We start from the raw sequence: 14,590 nt of genomic DNA on the forward strand, positions 1-14,590 counted from the left end.
AAGGGAATTACTATATTTACATTCGAAAAACTATAAAATACAGTTATTCTGAACAAATAATTACTAACGATTACCAAATATCTACTACATGCCAGGTACTGTACTCAGGTATTTACATACATTTAATCCTCACAACAGTCCTGTGAAATAGATATGTTATCATCCCCATTTTACAGGTGAGGAAATTGAGTAACTCACTCACTCAAGGTCACACAGCTGGTGAGTGTTGGAGCCGGGATTCGAACCTAGGTCTTACTTGAAAGCCCGTGCTCTTTCCACTATACTACATTGCTTCCCACAAAGTTGCCAACTGGACTCTGTTACAAAAATTAAAAGCACACATCACTAAAATTCTTGACTTATAAAGCAATAAGCCTGTTAACAAAGTAAGTGTTGTAGCTCCCTCCCATTCTTTGGCAATAAGGCATTCCGATTGTCTGAAATAACCATTGGTAAACAGAGAGCTTATTTATGAATACATAATACTTTTAGGCTAATACTTTTGAAGCATTCTTACATCCATGGCTTAAATACTGTAGACAGTTTGGATGCAGAAAGAGGCGTGCCTTTTATATACAAGGTTTGCCTATTCTATAAGGGTAATAACACAGATAGTATTTATTCTTGGTGAAATAAATCAACTTGAGGTTTCTGTCTCTGAAACCATTGCTTCCTATAAAGAATCTCTCATTTTTTTTTTACATTTCTGTGTACATTTTTTAAATTAGGTGAGCATTATCAAAAGTTTAAAAATGTACACATAAAATTTTAACCTGAATAAATTAAGAATGCCTTCCATGATTAATATTTTAACTACCAATTACCCTCAACAGTAGTATTTAAAAAAACAATAAATTGTTAAATTTGTAACCTTTTTCTTTTGTGGTGGGTTCTGGGGTGTGCAACTCCCGTCGATCAAATTGTCATTAACAGTCCGTCTGAAACCAGACACAAGCCCGTCTTCAGCAGTACAAAACACAGCTGTTTCCATAAACATGCCTCTAGTATCATCCTGCATCAGGCACTTTGACTCACTTATTCGGAAGCCTCCTCCAACCTCCAACTGATGTGAGGGTGTCAGGTCCCTCAAGTTGGAGTTCACTGAGAAGTTAACGCCTGTTCTGTCAGGACTCTTTACCCAGGAAGAATATAGTGAGCCCCGTCCAGAGTGAGTGGGGTCCAGCTGGCTGCTGGGCTCCGTCCTGTCGTGTGCAGGTGTCTCCATGGATTTATGTAAGGCAGGTGGCTCGACCGCATCGAGTCCCAGGGGAAGGTCTGACGCGAGTTCTTTTTCTCCAGGACATTGCCTGTTGACTTCAGGCCTGTTCCTAGGGCTGGTATAACCAATGGTCTTTATTTCTTGCAGACCCAGCTCAGTTAAATTGGAATTTCTAAAAGGCCCCAATGTTAACATGGTTGAAGATCTGTCATATCCCTGTTTGTGGAGGTAACAAAAGACAAATAACCACATCTTGGTACTGCTAACTTCAAAATCTAGTAATGCAATTTAAAAATAATGATGCTAAGAAAAAAGTAATCATGTCCCCCTTCTTTAGCAGTACCGACCTCTTGGCTGTAAGTGCGTCTCTTTATTTCTGGAGAACTTTCTGGGGAAGAAATATTCTAAAGAAAAAGAATTGAATTGAAAATTAAAATTCATAACTATACCCATGGGATTTATAGAAATGAAAACTTAAAATGAGAAACTACTACACAGACTTAGGTTTTAGAAGACTTTCTTTCCTGTTTTATTTCCGTTTCCCAAATATTTGCTTTGAAGTTGATACATACGTTATCAGTCATTTAAACTGCATGGATGAAGTTATGCTCACTTTAGTAAAAAATATTTAATTCCTATAAATATGTTTCCAATTTTTTCTTATAGTTTCTCAGAATCCCAGTTGTTAAAAGAAAACAAAAACACCTCTTAAATCACATCTCCAAGGGTTGGAGAAAAAAAATTTTTTTTTCCATTTAAATGTCATACCTCAAAGTGCATGGTGTTTCCTGGTGTACCAGGAGTTACCGGGGTAACTGGTGAATATATGGGTTTATAACCATTTCTACAAGTTTCATCATCCGATTTCATCCGTGGAGGAGTGGCAAATGATGGGTCTGTAGGAGTAATGTCTGCGTGAGTTGGTGTAGCATATGGTGACGGAGTAGGTGTGGAGGTTTCTGAGTACACAGAATCCAGCAACTGATAAAGTCTTCGTTTTTTCAGTGGTGTAGTTAAATCTGTTGGTGAAATGATTAGCTATAAGAAATACTGCTGGTATTTGCTACAATCTAATATATTCTGGGAAAGAAAACATCAGTAGTAGTAATGATAGTAACTTTTACCCAAAACTAAATTTTATGGTTTTAAGCAATGGTATTAATATGAACCAGTCATCCCCTTTACTACCAAATCAGTTCATTTCACAATTAGCAAACATTATCTTGCCTGAAAGTTTGTAGGCCTGGGGATGGGGATGGGTCTCTAAGAACTCTTACAAGTACTGATCTTATTTGCACTGATTTCTAAGAGTCCTCTTGAATCCACGTGGAAAGCATCCAGAGGCCAATAGTAAGCCTTTAAAAATTTCACCATAGGTGCCAGTGTTGTGGCACAGTGTGTTAAGCTGCCACCTGCGATGCCTGCATCCCATATGAAGGTTGGTTCGAGTCCAGCTGCTCCACTTCTCTGATTCCAGCCCCCTGCTTAATGTGCTGGGGAGAGCAGCAGAAGATGGCCAGGGTCCTTGGACCCCTGCCACCCATATGGGAATCCCAGATGGAGTTCCAGGCTTCCCAAACCTGGATGTTGTGGCCATTTGGGTAGTGAACCAGCAGACAGCAGATCTCTCTCCCTCTTCTCCTCTCTCTCCTAACTTTGCCTTTCGGATAAATAAATCTTTTAAAAAATAATAATTTACAACCATAAACCCCAACATACATGATACTGTAAACTGAGATTTTTCTGTTCCCAAAGTATTAAGGGGACAGAAATTGTTATGATTCTAAAACTAGACTGTGTAATAATTAGAACATGATCATTACAAAGTTACACATAAGGACTCTTCAAAAAGTCATGGAAAATGCTATTATGAGAAAATCTGTATGCATGGATTTCAAAATTCTTTTGCACCAAAACTAACATCTTTTAATTCTATTTTTCCTTTAACTTTCTGGAATCCCCTTACATATCCTACCACATTCTTCATACTAAAATAATAATGAAAAGAAATCCTACCTGGAAAGGAACAGCTGTCATTTAACAGTAGTGGACTTTTGTTTTCACCATTTACTGTAGGACTTCTGGATCTTTCTTGACAGGGTGAATTAAATCTATGTAAAATTGCTGAATTTTCTTCTTCTAGAGCTTGTTTCAACCATCGCTAAATAAAGGAACAAGAAATAAAGAATCAGTTTGTAGCACTGTAGGGCCTATGAACTCAGTTTATTTCAAAAGCATTTCACCACCAAGAACAGTACTAAGGAAAGACATTGGCATTTTGCTTATCCTCAATTTTTAATTCTCAAAGAAAAGTTTACCTTTTTGCATGAGCCAGAAATGTTTTCAGTAGGTTCTTTCCTTCTCCTTTTTTCTGAGAGGAATGGTGAAGTAAACCTAATGTAATGCTTAGGAGTCGAGTATACGTGAGGACTGTAAGTGAGACCCGGTAAAGAATTGAGTTGTGTAGCGAGCACTTCAGGATCTGTGGTGATGCGGAGAGGCCTTTCTGAAAGGCTGTCTGAAGGCTTTCCTGTCTTCTCGTTCTTCTCACTTAACCATTCATTGACCAAGTGCTAGAGAGAAGAAAAATTTGGATCACTAAATATGTAATTGCACAAATTCTCCAACAGAACATTCTAATTTGAAATTAGAAACATGTATTGCCTATGATGATAAATTGGGTGATTTAGAGCATTCCACATAGAAGGTCTGAAAAAAATCTGTACGTCATTCTACATTTCCTTGGTTATCTACTATTATCCTGAAACTTTTCACACTATTTTGTGTGAGCAAAACTTAACTTTTATAAAATTTATGTTACATAAATACACAAATGCTTTTTATAAATTTTTTAAAGATTTGTTTATCTGAAAGGCAGAGTTACAGAGAAGGAGGGAGAGAGAGAGGGAAGTGGAGCATCCATGGGGCCGGCGCTGTGGTGCAGTAGGTTAATCCTCCGCCTGTGGCACCGGCATCCCATATGGGCACCAGTTCTAGTCCTGGCTGCTCCTATTCTGACCCAGCTCTCTGTTATGCCCTGGGAAAGCAGTAGAAGATGGCCCAAGTCCTTGGGCCCCTGCACTCATATGGGATACCAGGAGGAAGCTCCTGGCTCCTGGCTTCGGATTGGCGCAGCTCTGGCTGTTGTGGCCATTTGGGGAGTGAACCAACAGACATAAGACATTTCTCTCTGTTTCTCCCTCTCACTGTCTATAACTCTACCTCTCAAATAAATAAGATCTTTAAAAAAAAAAAAAAAAAAAAGAGCATCCAGGACACGAACCAACACCTATCAGCACTGGCCCCCAAATGCTTTTTAATATAATAAAATCTAATAGAGCTCAGTATCACAAACACTAAATAAATTTAAATTTGTTCCTGCTTCTATTAGAGGTAGCAATTGTTCATTTTGTTGGAAAAATTTGATTTTAGGCAGTGCTATTCTACTCTGGCTGCCCATTAGTCTCCTGGAGACAAGTATGGGGGTATATACCTTAAAAAAAAAAAAAACTGTCAGCATTGACAGTCACTGATGTAAAAGTTTAAATATCTCTTAAGTTCCTATGCTCTGAAGATTTACATATTCCTTAATTCTGTTCTTTTATGTAAAATAAATATACTTTATTGACTATATAAATACACCCCGGTCCTAAAGTATAAAGATTACTCACTTTTTTAAAAGCTCATTATTTAGTAACATTTTCTCTACTGTCTGGGCTCTTTCCCTACTCATCAAATGATATTTTAGTTTCTCATTATAGATATGTTATAAATATGTGCATTTGTATATTCACACATACAGAAATATGTTCAAATAATCTCATCCTGTCATACAGATATGACAGTACACAATTTGGTGTTTTCCTTTCTCTCTTTTTTCTGTATGTCTATGTCTAGGACAAACAGTAGTGGTCACTCTGTACTCTGGAGCCATAGAGCCCCAGGAGCAGTGTGCAAGGGATGGGGCCTGGCTTTGCCACTTGCACTGTGACTGCAAGTTTCGTCAACTTTTCTACACCTCGGTCTTTATGTGTAAAAGAAAAAAGTTTTAATAATACCTGGTTTAGCATATAGTGTGGTGACGATTTAAAGAGTAAAATAACATAGATAAATCTCTTACAGCAGTATCTGGCACAGTGTAAGTGCTTTATGTTAGTAAACTGAGTGAGGCCTTTTGGGCGAATGATGATAATTTGGTACTCCATTAGATAGTATGTTGTGTAAAGTAACAGTGAGGTGGGTAATTTGGTGCAGAGGTTAAGATGCTGTTTGGAACACCCACATCTCAAATCACGAGTGCCTGGATTCAAACCCCTGCTCTGATTTGCAATCTAGTCTCCTGCTAATGCATACAGGAAACAGATTGCGTTCCAAGCTCCTGGCTTTGGTCAGGCCCAGCCCTGGCAGTTGCAGGCTTCTGGGGAATGAACCAGTGAATGGAAGATCTGTCTGTATGTCCAACTGTCTCTATCTCTTTGCCTTTTGAAGAAAATGAAAATTAAAAAAAAAAATACCGTAAGCAAAACTTACAGGCAGAGGCTTTTAAGGTAATCAGATAGGATAGAGGAGCCTCCATTTCACACCAAAGGGATATGTGAGCCCCCACCTCAGACCAAGTACTTAAATCAATGTGTAGCAACCCAGCAGTCTTATTAAGGAAAGGGTTTTGTCACATTTGTAATTAAAGCAGTTTTACCTCTTTTAAAAAGGATTTTTTTCTACTTTACAAAGAAAAGTTGGTACTTTTTTTTAACTTCATAATATTGTCACCCTAATTAAAACCATGACTATAGTAAGTAAATTATTAATCTCCACTATTAAAAGTTTATACTAGGTGCTGGTGCTCTGGTGTTGCATGTAAAGCCATCACCGGCAGCGCCAGCATCCCACATGGGTGCCGGTTCAAGTCCAAGCTGCTCCACTTCTGATCCAGTTCCCTACTCATGTGCCTGGAAAAGCAGTAGAAGATGGCCCAAGTACTTGGGCCCCTGTACCTATGTGGGAGATGTGGACAAAGCTCCTGACTTTGGCCCAGCCCAGCTCCAGCCGTTGTAGCCATTTGGGGAGTGAACCCAGTCAGTGGATGGAAGATCTCTCTGTGTCTCTATGTAATTCTGCCTTTCAAATAAATAAATCTTAAAAAACAAAAAAGTTCATACTAGAATTTTACTAAGTATAGAATTGAGCAGCATTATACAAATTGTATTGAATTAGGTAAGGACAAAGACAAAGGAAGTTTCAAAGTACTTTGTCATAGAAGTTGATGAGAAAGATCCATTTATGATCTACCCCCTTACAAAGCCCATGGATTACTACTTTAGTCAAGAGTGGGAGAAAAACACCAGCTTCTAAGGTTGCATTATTTCTGAGCTGCAAAGTTCATTTTGGCTTAATTCAGTGAATAGCTTTTAATAATTTTTATTAAATATGACAGTTTTTACAAGACTTGTATTAATAATCTGACCTAAAACTACTCTTCCTTATAAATTTTCACATTCTTAGGACATTCAATGAAAGTTAACAATTTCTTTACACTTCTTATAATCTTATACAATTAAATTTATTTTAAAAGATACATACCAATATACAATCTAAAACCAACTGGAGTTATAAATTTTGTACACATAGTAGGCAAATTATTAACAAATCATGAGTTGCGGAAGTCTTGACAGACTGAATCTAACGCTCTTCACAGTAGTACAGATGACTGTAGTTTCTGCAGTTCTCATTCCTAGTTTGAAACTGCAAGCATATAATCTAGGCACCTTATTCGGTTGATCATGAGATGTTAGAATTTTTCAAGCATCAACATAACTATGTCATAAGACTGTTAGAGAAACAATTCTTTCATTAAGATCATACCTTCTTTGTTTTGGGGTACTTTGTAGGACATTTGTTAAGTGCTGGAACTTCAGTTTCAGTAATTATTTCTGCTAATGCAGTTTCAGTTTCGGGTTCTATTGTAAGTACAGTATGTTCAATATCATTTTGTTGTGAAGTAACTTCTATATCCGGAGAAGATGGCTGGATATCCGAACACATGCTGACAGTTCTGTGTCTCCGACGTTGCTGTCCAATGTGAGTCCTACTCCGAGAAAAACTTTTTCTCTGTTTAGTTCTATTCACTTTGGCAGGAGTTGGCTTGTTAGTAGTTTCTTCTTTTGCTTGTTCCTAATTTAAAATACAGCAGAAAGGAACTCTGAATACTAGTTTATAGATACATGTTTATATAAAATGAAATATAGTAGCATTAACCAATTTCAGAAGGTAACATTCCATCATTTCCTTATGAATTCTGATTTGTGATAAACTGATAGAATTATAAACTTTTCATACTCAAAACAAAATATAGTTTTGCATCTTATGTAAATGTCTAGAAAATTTGAATACTGCTATTAAAAGGCTATTGTCCAACATCATTATTAAAAACTCCTTATATGTATAATAAAATAATTTGAAGTATGAAAGTAAAGCTAGCGTTGAATAACAATACCTGAGTGACTTCAGCATCACTGACAATCTGTGTGTCTTTACATTCAGCTTTAACTTCTGTTTTGGCTGTGCTGATCCTTTCCAAAGCTTGCTCTCTTCTTTTCTCTCTCTTCTCAAGTCTGGCAAAAGCTTGCAAAATTGCTTCCATTTTCCTTTCTTCTCTTGTCTGCAAAATTTAAAGTTTAAATAACATAATACCATTGCTTTGAAGTAAAATCCAAAAGTCCAGTGCTCATGCAAATTTAAGATAATTGCTGTGATACCTTTCTACTATTGGGAAATATGAGAGAAGAAAACATCCATTTGAGATATCTTAGAATCCCAGACTTCATCTTAGTAAGCCCTGTTATTACAAATGCATTCTATGGAAGGAACACTTGGATGATTGTCAGTAAGACTACCTTGGTTTTACCAAACTTTTTTAACAGAGAAGCCAGCCTTTTAAAAAAGTCACATTTTCCTAGGGTAAAATTCATATGCACTTAATGGAGTCAAAATATTACTGTTGTATTGTAGCTAGATGTTGTTGGGTGAAGCCTTGGGTTCAGATTATGACTTGTCTCTGGTCCTAAGCAGGTTTGTTAACCTTCCTGAGACTATAAAATGTGGGTAATACTATTCACACTTTACTGGGTTATAATTGAGCTCAAACAGAAAACATCTATGAGATTTTCAAACCATACTTGGAAAATGGTAGGCATTCCAAAAGTGTTCATTATTTCTGCTTTAGCCTCTTGCCCTTCATTTTCATTCTTATAAAGCATTCCTTTACTGTGTTAAGGGCAGGGCAAGAGTCCCTCTGAGCATCCATCTCTGGATGGATAGAGAACATAAGACCCAGAGCACTGACCAGCAGGCCGGGCCCCGCTTCAGCTCTCAAGCAGAGCAAGATGACACATGCTTCAACTATCCCGTTCTTCATACTGAAAGAGCCAGGACCTGAGACTCACGTCCATTTGTCTCTCATCCTTTATTGTCATCAGTGTGGGGGGAGAAAGAAAGATCAGAAGCTCAAGATCTGGCTGCCTGTCTTCTCAACACTGGAGCTTCAGTTCCGGTAATTATCAGCAGAGATTTCAGCATCAGTTCACCTACTCTCTCAAATCCACCGCTTTGCTTTCCTGTATTTAGTTTTTTCCTTCTCTGTTACAGTTGGGAAAAAAGTAGGATGTCAAAATTGCTAAAATACTTCTGTGTTTCTAACTTGTAAAGCAGTCTGATATGTTGCAAATATGACTCTCACAAAATATGTTTTCCCCATCCCCTTAGTTATACAGATAAGGTAAGATTACCTGTTCATGGATACCTGTCTGCATCGTAACTCTCCTGACCTGAGATGAATAATTAGATACGAAAATAAACAGAACAGGCAAAAGACCATCTGTCTTGTTCACTGGAACTAGCTGTTTTAAAGCTGAATTCCTTAGACAGCTTCATAGCTCTAATAAATTACCATTTTTGACCCTTTTTGTCATTTAGTGCTCTATTAAAAACCCAGTGTGTTTATCAGGGCTTTTCTTAAAAACCCCAATTTAGAAACCTGGAGTATTTAAAAAGAGCATTTTCACAAAAATGTTTTCTTGCTGAATCTGGTTGGATTTTCAAAAATTTTCAAATGTTGGAGTAAGTACATTTTTCAAGAAGACACAAGCTTTTCTTTGAAAGAATCACTTTATTTGTGAAAGAAATAATTTCCCATTAGCAGAAACCCAAGGAAGACAATACAGACTCTTTTTTTCCTGTATTATGATTATCTTGAATTTTCTAAGATAAAGATGAATTTAGGTCAGAAACAACTATGTTTGACATAGTCTAATAATCCCTTGTATAGGAGCTTGAGGGTCAGAGATAAAACTGATGTAAGGGTCCATACTCATTCAATTAAAAACCAAATTCCCCAAGTGTCCCACATCAGAAAGCCTGAGTTTGATACCCAGCCCCTGCTAATTCAGACAGCAGTGATAGCTCAAGCAATTGGGTGGGAGGCCCAGACTGGGTTCCCAGCTTCTGCTTTGGCCATTTGGCATTTCAGGGTAAGGAGAGTGAACCACCATAAAGTTCTCTTGCTCTCCCTGTAAATAAATTAACATTTAAAAAAAATCAAACTCCCATGTAAGTAATATACCTAATTGATAAAGCAAAATCTCTATAGAGATGCTCGTTATATTTTAGAGCTTATCAGAATCTTAAAAAATCAGCATACTTCTGAAGAAACCAGAGTCCATGTATACTAAGTAACTCAAAGGCAGAGTCATAATTTTTTAGCTTCTTGGCTCCTAATTTACTGTTCTTTCCAGTTAACAACCTCTTATTCAGTAGCAAAAGTGGCACACTGTGTAACTGTCCCTGAATAACCACAGCAGTAGTGGAAAACTAAAGCTGAAAGCACTCAAGAGATTTCCTAATAGCTTTAACCCAGCTTTGTCTTTTAAACACACAAATGCTTGGAAATACAAACATGATTGATTTTCTACCTGGATACAAATCGATCCGCTCTTATTTTAAGTTAATCAGTCATTCTGCTTTCATATTTGCCTTCCATCAAACACATTCTTTAGCATATAACTGTATAATATTTATTTTTATGACTGAAATTCTGCCGGCCACTTTATAGACCCAAGCTGTTATATAGGGAATTAGAGCAATCGGGGCTAATTAACCCCAGCAGACTGCCCTTAGCTCCCTGGACCTGTGCTTGGTGTAGTTTAGCTTATACACATCACATAAGGTTGCCACTCTGACCAGTGTATTCTATAATTATGACTCATTCCAGGTCACAGTTCTACCCAGAGCTTCAAGCCACCTTTTACGCTGTAAGCTCGCAAGTGCTGGATACCAGGACAGAGTTAGCCTGTAGTAAGGAATACTACATAGTTTTTGACACTGTTAATGGTAGTGTTGGGTGCTAAAGAATGTGAGTTCCCTGATTTTTTATTGTTTTTAAATTGTACATTGTTTTTATGACAAAGCTTAGTATGGTTTTATAACAGTAAACAGAGTATTATAATTTCTGTAAGAAAGAGTGCTTAATATCTTTAACAATTGAGGTATAAGTGGCTCTTTTTGAAAATTTGGAATCTATGTACATCATAGTATAAACTCATTGAGACAAAAATTTAGCTTGAAATTACATAGTTTTATACTCGGAAAAGACTACAGATACCTTGTCTGTTTTCCTCTTCAAGAGTGGGCAAGCCTATGGTTCACATAGATCAAGGGTTACATAATAAAGAATAAATGAACTGTTACACAATAGAACTGTTAAAACACTAAGTTCATCTCATTTATTATGTATCTGGTAATTTGAAACAATAAAAACAAGCCTGTGAATGTGAGTGAGTGCTTTAGTAGCTTTAGAGGGAAATTTCCAGTAGTAGGCTATAAAACTGAGGATAAAACAGGCGGCCATCTAGGGACTTTTGAATCAATTCGGCCTTGTTACCAGCTGGGAAAGTGGCTTTTAAGATTTAAAAAGAAAAAAAAAAAAGTGTATTCATTTGTACTTACTTTAAAGGCAGAGAAATGGCACCTAAATCTGCTGGTTCATTCCCCAAATGCCCACAACAACTGAGGCCAAAGTCAGGAGGCAGGAACTCCAGTAGAGTACCCTACGTGGATGGTGAGGACTCACGTACTTGAGCCATCATCTGCCAGATCCCAGGCACCTTCTGCACACAACACCCACCCCCAGGAAGTGGCTTTTCTGAACAAAATCAAAACACTCGCCTTGAAAGGAAAAGGAATGCCAGAGCCCACCTGCAAGTTTACTATATTATCTTACACTCTTGATACAGAGAAACTAAAAAATCCTTTACTTAAACTTCCTTTATCCTTGCAAATGGCAGTTGCTTTCCCAGTTTTACAGATGGGTCTGATTATTTGTCACCAGTAAAAAGTACGTGTGGCTTGTTGAGATCTGTGTATGATCTCATGACTGAATTTACCCCCAAAGTACTGTTTCCTATTTTGATATTCATTATTCCCTGTTCCCCCTCCTCTCTTGAAATCTTCTCCAGAGCAGTACGACCACGCCTTGTTTGTCCACTGCATCACCTCTGATGGTTTTTATGTAGCAAGCACTCAGACTGTTGTTAAATGACTAAGAATTGTGCATACACTGTATTACTTATTTGAACCCATGTAACTGGAAGTATTTTTTAAATAAGAGTCTTTATTACAAAGCAGCTAAAGCTTAACTTCATTATGTTTGAACACAGTACCTATAAAAATAAGTGGGACCCCATTTACTATTTAGTCCTACAGTGTCATCAATAACTCATCTTCAGAAGTATAACCCTTAATCTCTATGAGAGGAAACAGACCTTACAAAAATAGTTACTAGCATCAGCTTAATCATACTAAATGGAAAAAAAGAGTGAGTTGGATGATATCTATCATGTTCCAGCCATCATATGACTTTTCTGACAACAAAATTACCACAATGATTGTTACTACACACATTATTAAAGCACTGCTTTTTCTAAAGTGATTTTCTAAATCAAATCACTTCCTAGAGACATTACAAACAACTTAAGGTTTTTGAATAGTAGTGTTTTAAGTGTTTCAAAGAGTAAAAATCTGGGTTGTCAGTGTCATGCACAAAAAAGTGGCTGGGGTATACAAGTTTAGTCAGTACGTACACTTTCTCAGCATGTCATGTACACTGGGAATCTCCAAAGCTGTGTCATGTTTACTGAACTCAGCTGGCCCCAGAGCTGTTTCACAGCACAGCTCAAATTACTGTGGGATACTAAGGCTGAGAAAATTGGGACATCCTGCTTAATCCTGTGAAGGCCTCCAAAGCTTTAAGGAAGCCTCATGCAGTTCATACTCACAGGCCTATGCAGGTCTTCCCTCAGATGGCTACCATGAACATTTAGTCAGCTCTTACTGTGCATCAGTTTTTATAAAAGCAGGCATTTCCCCCCTAAGAAGCAGGGAGTAACAATGTATAAGACTACACAGGCTCTTGTGGAGCTTATGTTCTGGTGACAGAGAGTTAAGTCTAGGGTACTGTAGTTTGCTAAGTCCAGGAGTCTCACACCTAAGTGACCATCTTTTCATATGTTTTCATCATTTCTCAAATTTCTGTCCTTTAAAATGTGAAGACGAACTTGAAACACTTTCCACAGACTATAGTTAAGGCAATCTCACTTAACAGTATCACATGTTACCAAGACAATGCTGACAGCTACATTAAGAAGGTGATGTGGAAAATTATTTTGGAAATATATTAAAAGATACTACATAAAGGAGGTTCGTTTCACACCATTATAAATGGAGAGAGGAGCAAGTATCTATTTCAACTGGTTGTTTTCACAATAATCACCTTTTAAGGTACATTTAAAATAAATGATCACTTGTTAAACTAAAGGTATGTTTCCCATTATCTAAGTACTTGTCACAGGATTTCAGCTGACAAGACTGCAGCCTCCTAACCCTACCTCAACAAACATGTACCAAGAGGAGTCATACAGTAGTGCTCTGGTTTGGAATAAAGTGAAGATAAACACTCTACCTCCAGTGCCACAGCTTAATTTATCAATTACAGGATCCTTCCAAACCAGTTCTAGCTCACTGCCAAAGTATCTCTTGCTAAAGAATTATTTCTAACCAGATGTACATTATCTACTCAGTATCATATGTGTTAGCCACAGGTTTGCTTCTGTAAGCAAGTACTACTCAAGGAAAAATTAAAAAATGGAAAAATGTGTTAATAAAACAAAAAACTAAAAGAGTAGAGTAGTGGTGTTTGTAAGTGTGTGTGCAAGTATATGCACAAGTACATCCTTTCCCTCCTGGTCACAACAGTGTTCTGAGTGCTATTTTATGAAATCTTCATTGCTAAACATCTGTATTCTCTATCTGCCATCTCCCTACAGTCCACTCTTCTCCCAAAAAGGAGCCTAGAATCCCAGGCAAATAGATCTTACCACAGTTATAACTGTTTCTCCTAGAGAAATAAATTTAATTCCACACAAATTAGCCACAAGAGTTATTAAAATAGTCTTTGAATGCCTCTCCCAGGTATCAAGTTATCTTCAGTAATTCTATTTCCTTTACTACTTCTTGTTGAATTGTAATAGTTTTGTAAATGTCCCAAAGGCCGAGACATTGTTTTATCTGCTATTTACATTTTAAAAAATGAAGCCAATAACTGAAACATATAAATCCACTCATGCAATTTTTAGAGAATCAGTAAGATGTTAAATTAGGTAGTGTATAAAACTAATTTACATGGGCAAAAACTATTAATCACTTCCTGTTCAAGCTACATACTCTTAAGAGGACAAGCTGAAGATTACATGAAATTTAATTGGAGGGGGAGTGTGGGGCTGGTATCAGTCTGGTTAAATACACTTGGTGGTTAGTATCTGCTGTTATATACTCAATGGTTTTATAAGTCTATCTTGTCACAGCACAAAATTTAAATCACTTTGACATTATTTTCTTGGAGTAATATGGTTACTGTCTTCATTTTGTCTAGTTTTACCTGTCCATTTTTTCCACTATATTTAACCTTATCTTTTAAACTAAAGTGAATCCAATCAATTTAAATGGTGAAGATTTAAAAAAAAAAAAAGGCTCATTTATGTTTAGATGGTTCAAAAACCAAATACTAATGCTTTAAGGGGGAAAACATACTGATTGCCTAGGAATCATGGGATGTGTTGCTGCATTCTGCTTATCTGGCTACATCCAAAAACTCCAATTCAAACATCAAAGCAAATATACCAGTTGGAAAGATGGCAATGACTTCTTCGACAGATAAGGATCAAGGGAGCCAAAGAGAAATTTTTAAATTTTTATTTCATATCCTTTCAAAATGCCAAGTAATAAGCATTTACACTTTCCAGGTTTTCCACACTTTGTTTGCAT

The 14,590-nt window shown here is 37.0% G+C and overlaps 1 protein-coding gene across 11 annotated transcripts in view; it reads right to left on the bottom strand.

Annotated features, from left to right (window-relative positions):
- KMT2E (lysine methyltransferase 2E (inactive)) overlaps positions 1–14,590 on the bottom strand; it is an 84,393-nt gene that overhangs the window by 5,543 nt on the left and 64,260 nt on the right. For 10 of the 11 annotated variants that reach the window (XM_070071170.2, XM_017342740.4, XM_089328482.1 and 7 more), the window contains 7 exons: positions 7,713–7,877; positions 7,082–7,390; positions 3,538–3,792; positions 3,236–3,380; positions 1,988–2,238; positions 1,567–1,623; positions 872–1,435 (listed from right to left, as the gene is read on the bottom strand). In XM_070071170.2, coding sequence (XP_069927271.2) covers positions 872–1,435; positions 1,567–1,623; positions 1,988–2,238; positions 3,236–3,380; positions 3,538–3,792; positions 7,082–7,390; positions 7,713–7,877 — 1,746 coding nt within the window. Of the gene's footprint in view, positions 1–202; positions 318–871; positions 1,436–1,566; positions 1,624–1,987; positions 2,239–3,235; positions 3,381–3,537; positions 3,793–7,081; positions 7,391–7,712; positions 7,878–14,590 lie in introns of all 11 variants that reach the window. The other variant, XR_016230980.1, reaches the window with a different exon arrangement.

The sequence above is a fragment of the Oryctolagus cuniculus genome, chromosome 3 (genome assembly GCF_051225735.1).
Source record: "Oryctolagus cuniculus isolate XC-2025 breed Fujian yellow rabbit chromosome 3, ASM5122573v1, whole genome shotgun sequence".
NCBI lineage: Eukaryota > Metazoa > Chordata > Mammalia > Lagomorpha > Leporidae > Oryctolagus > Oryctolagus cuniculus.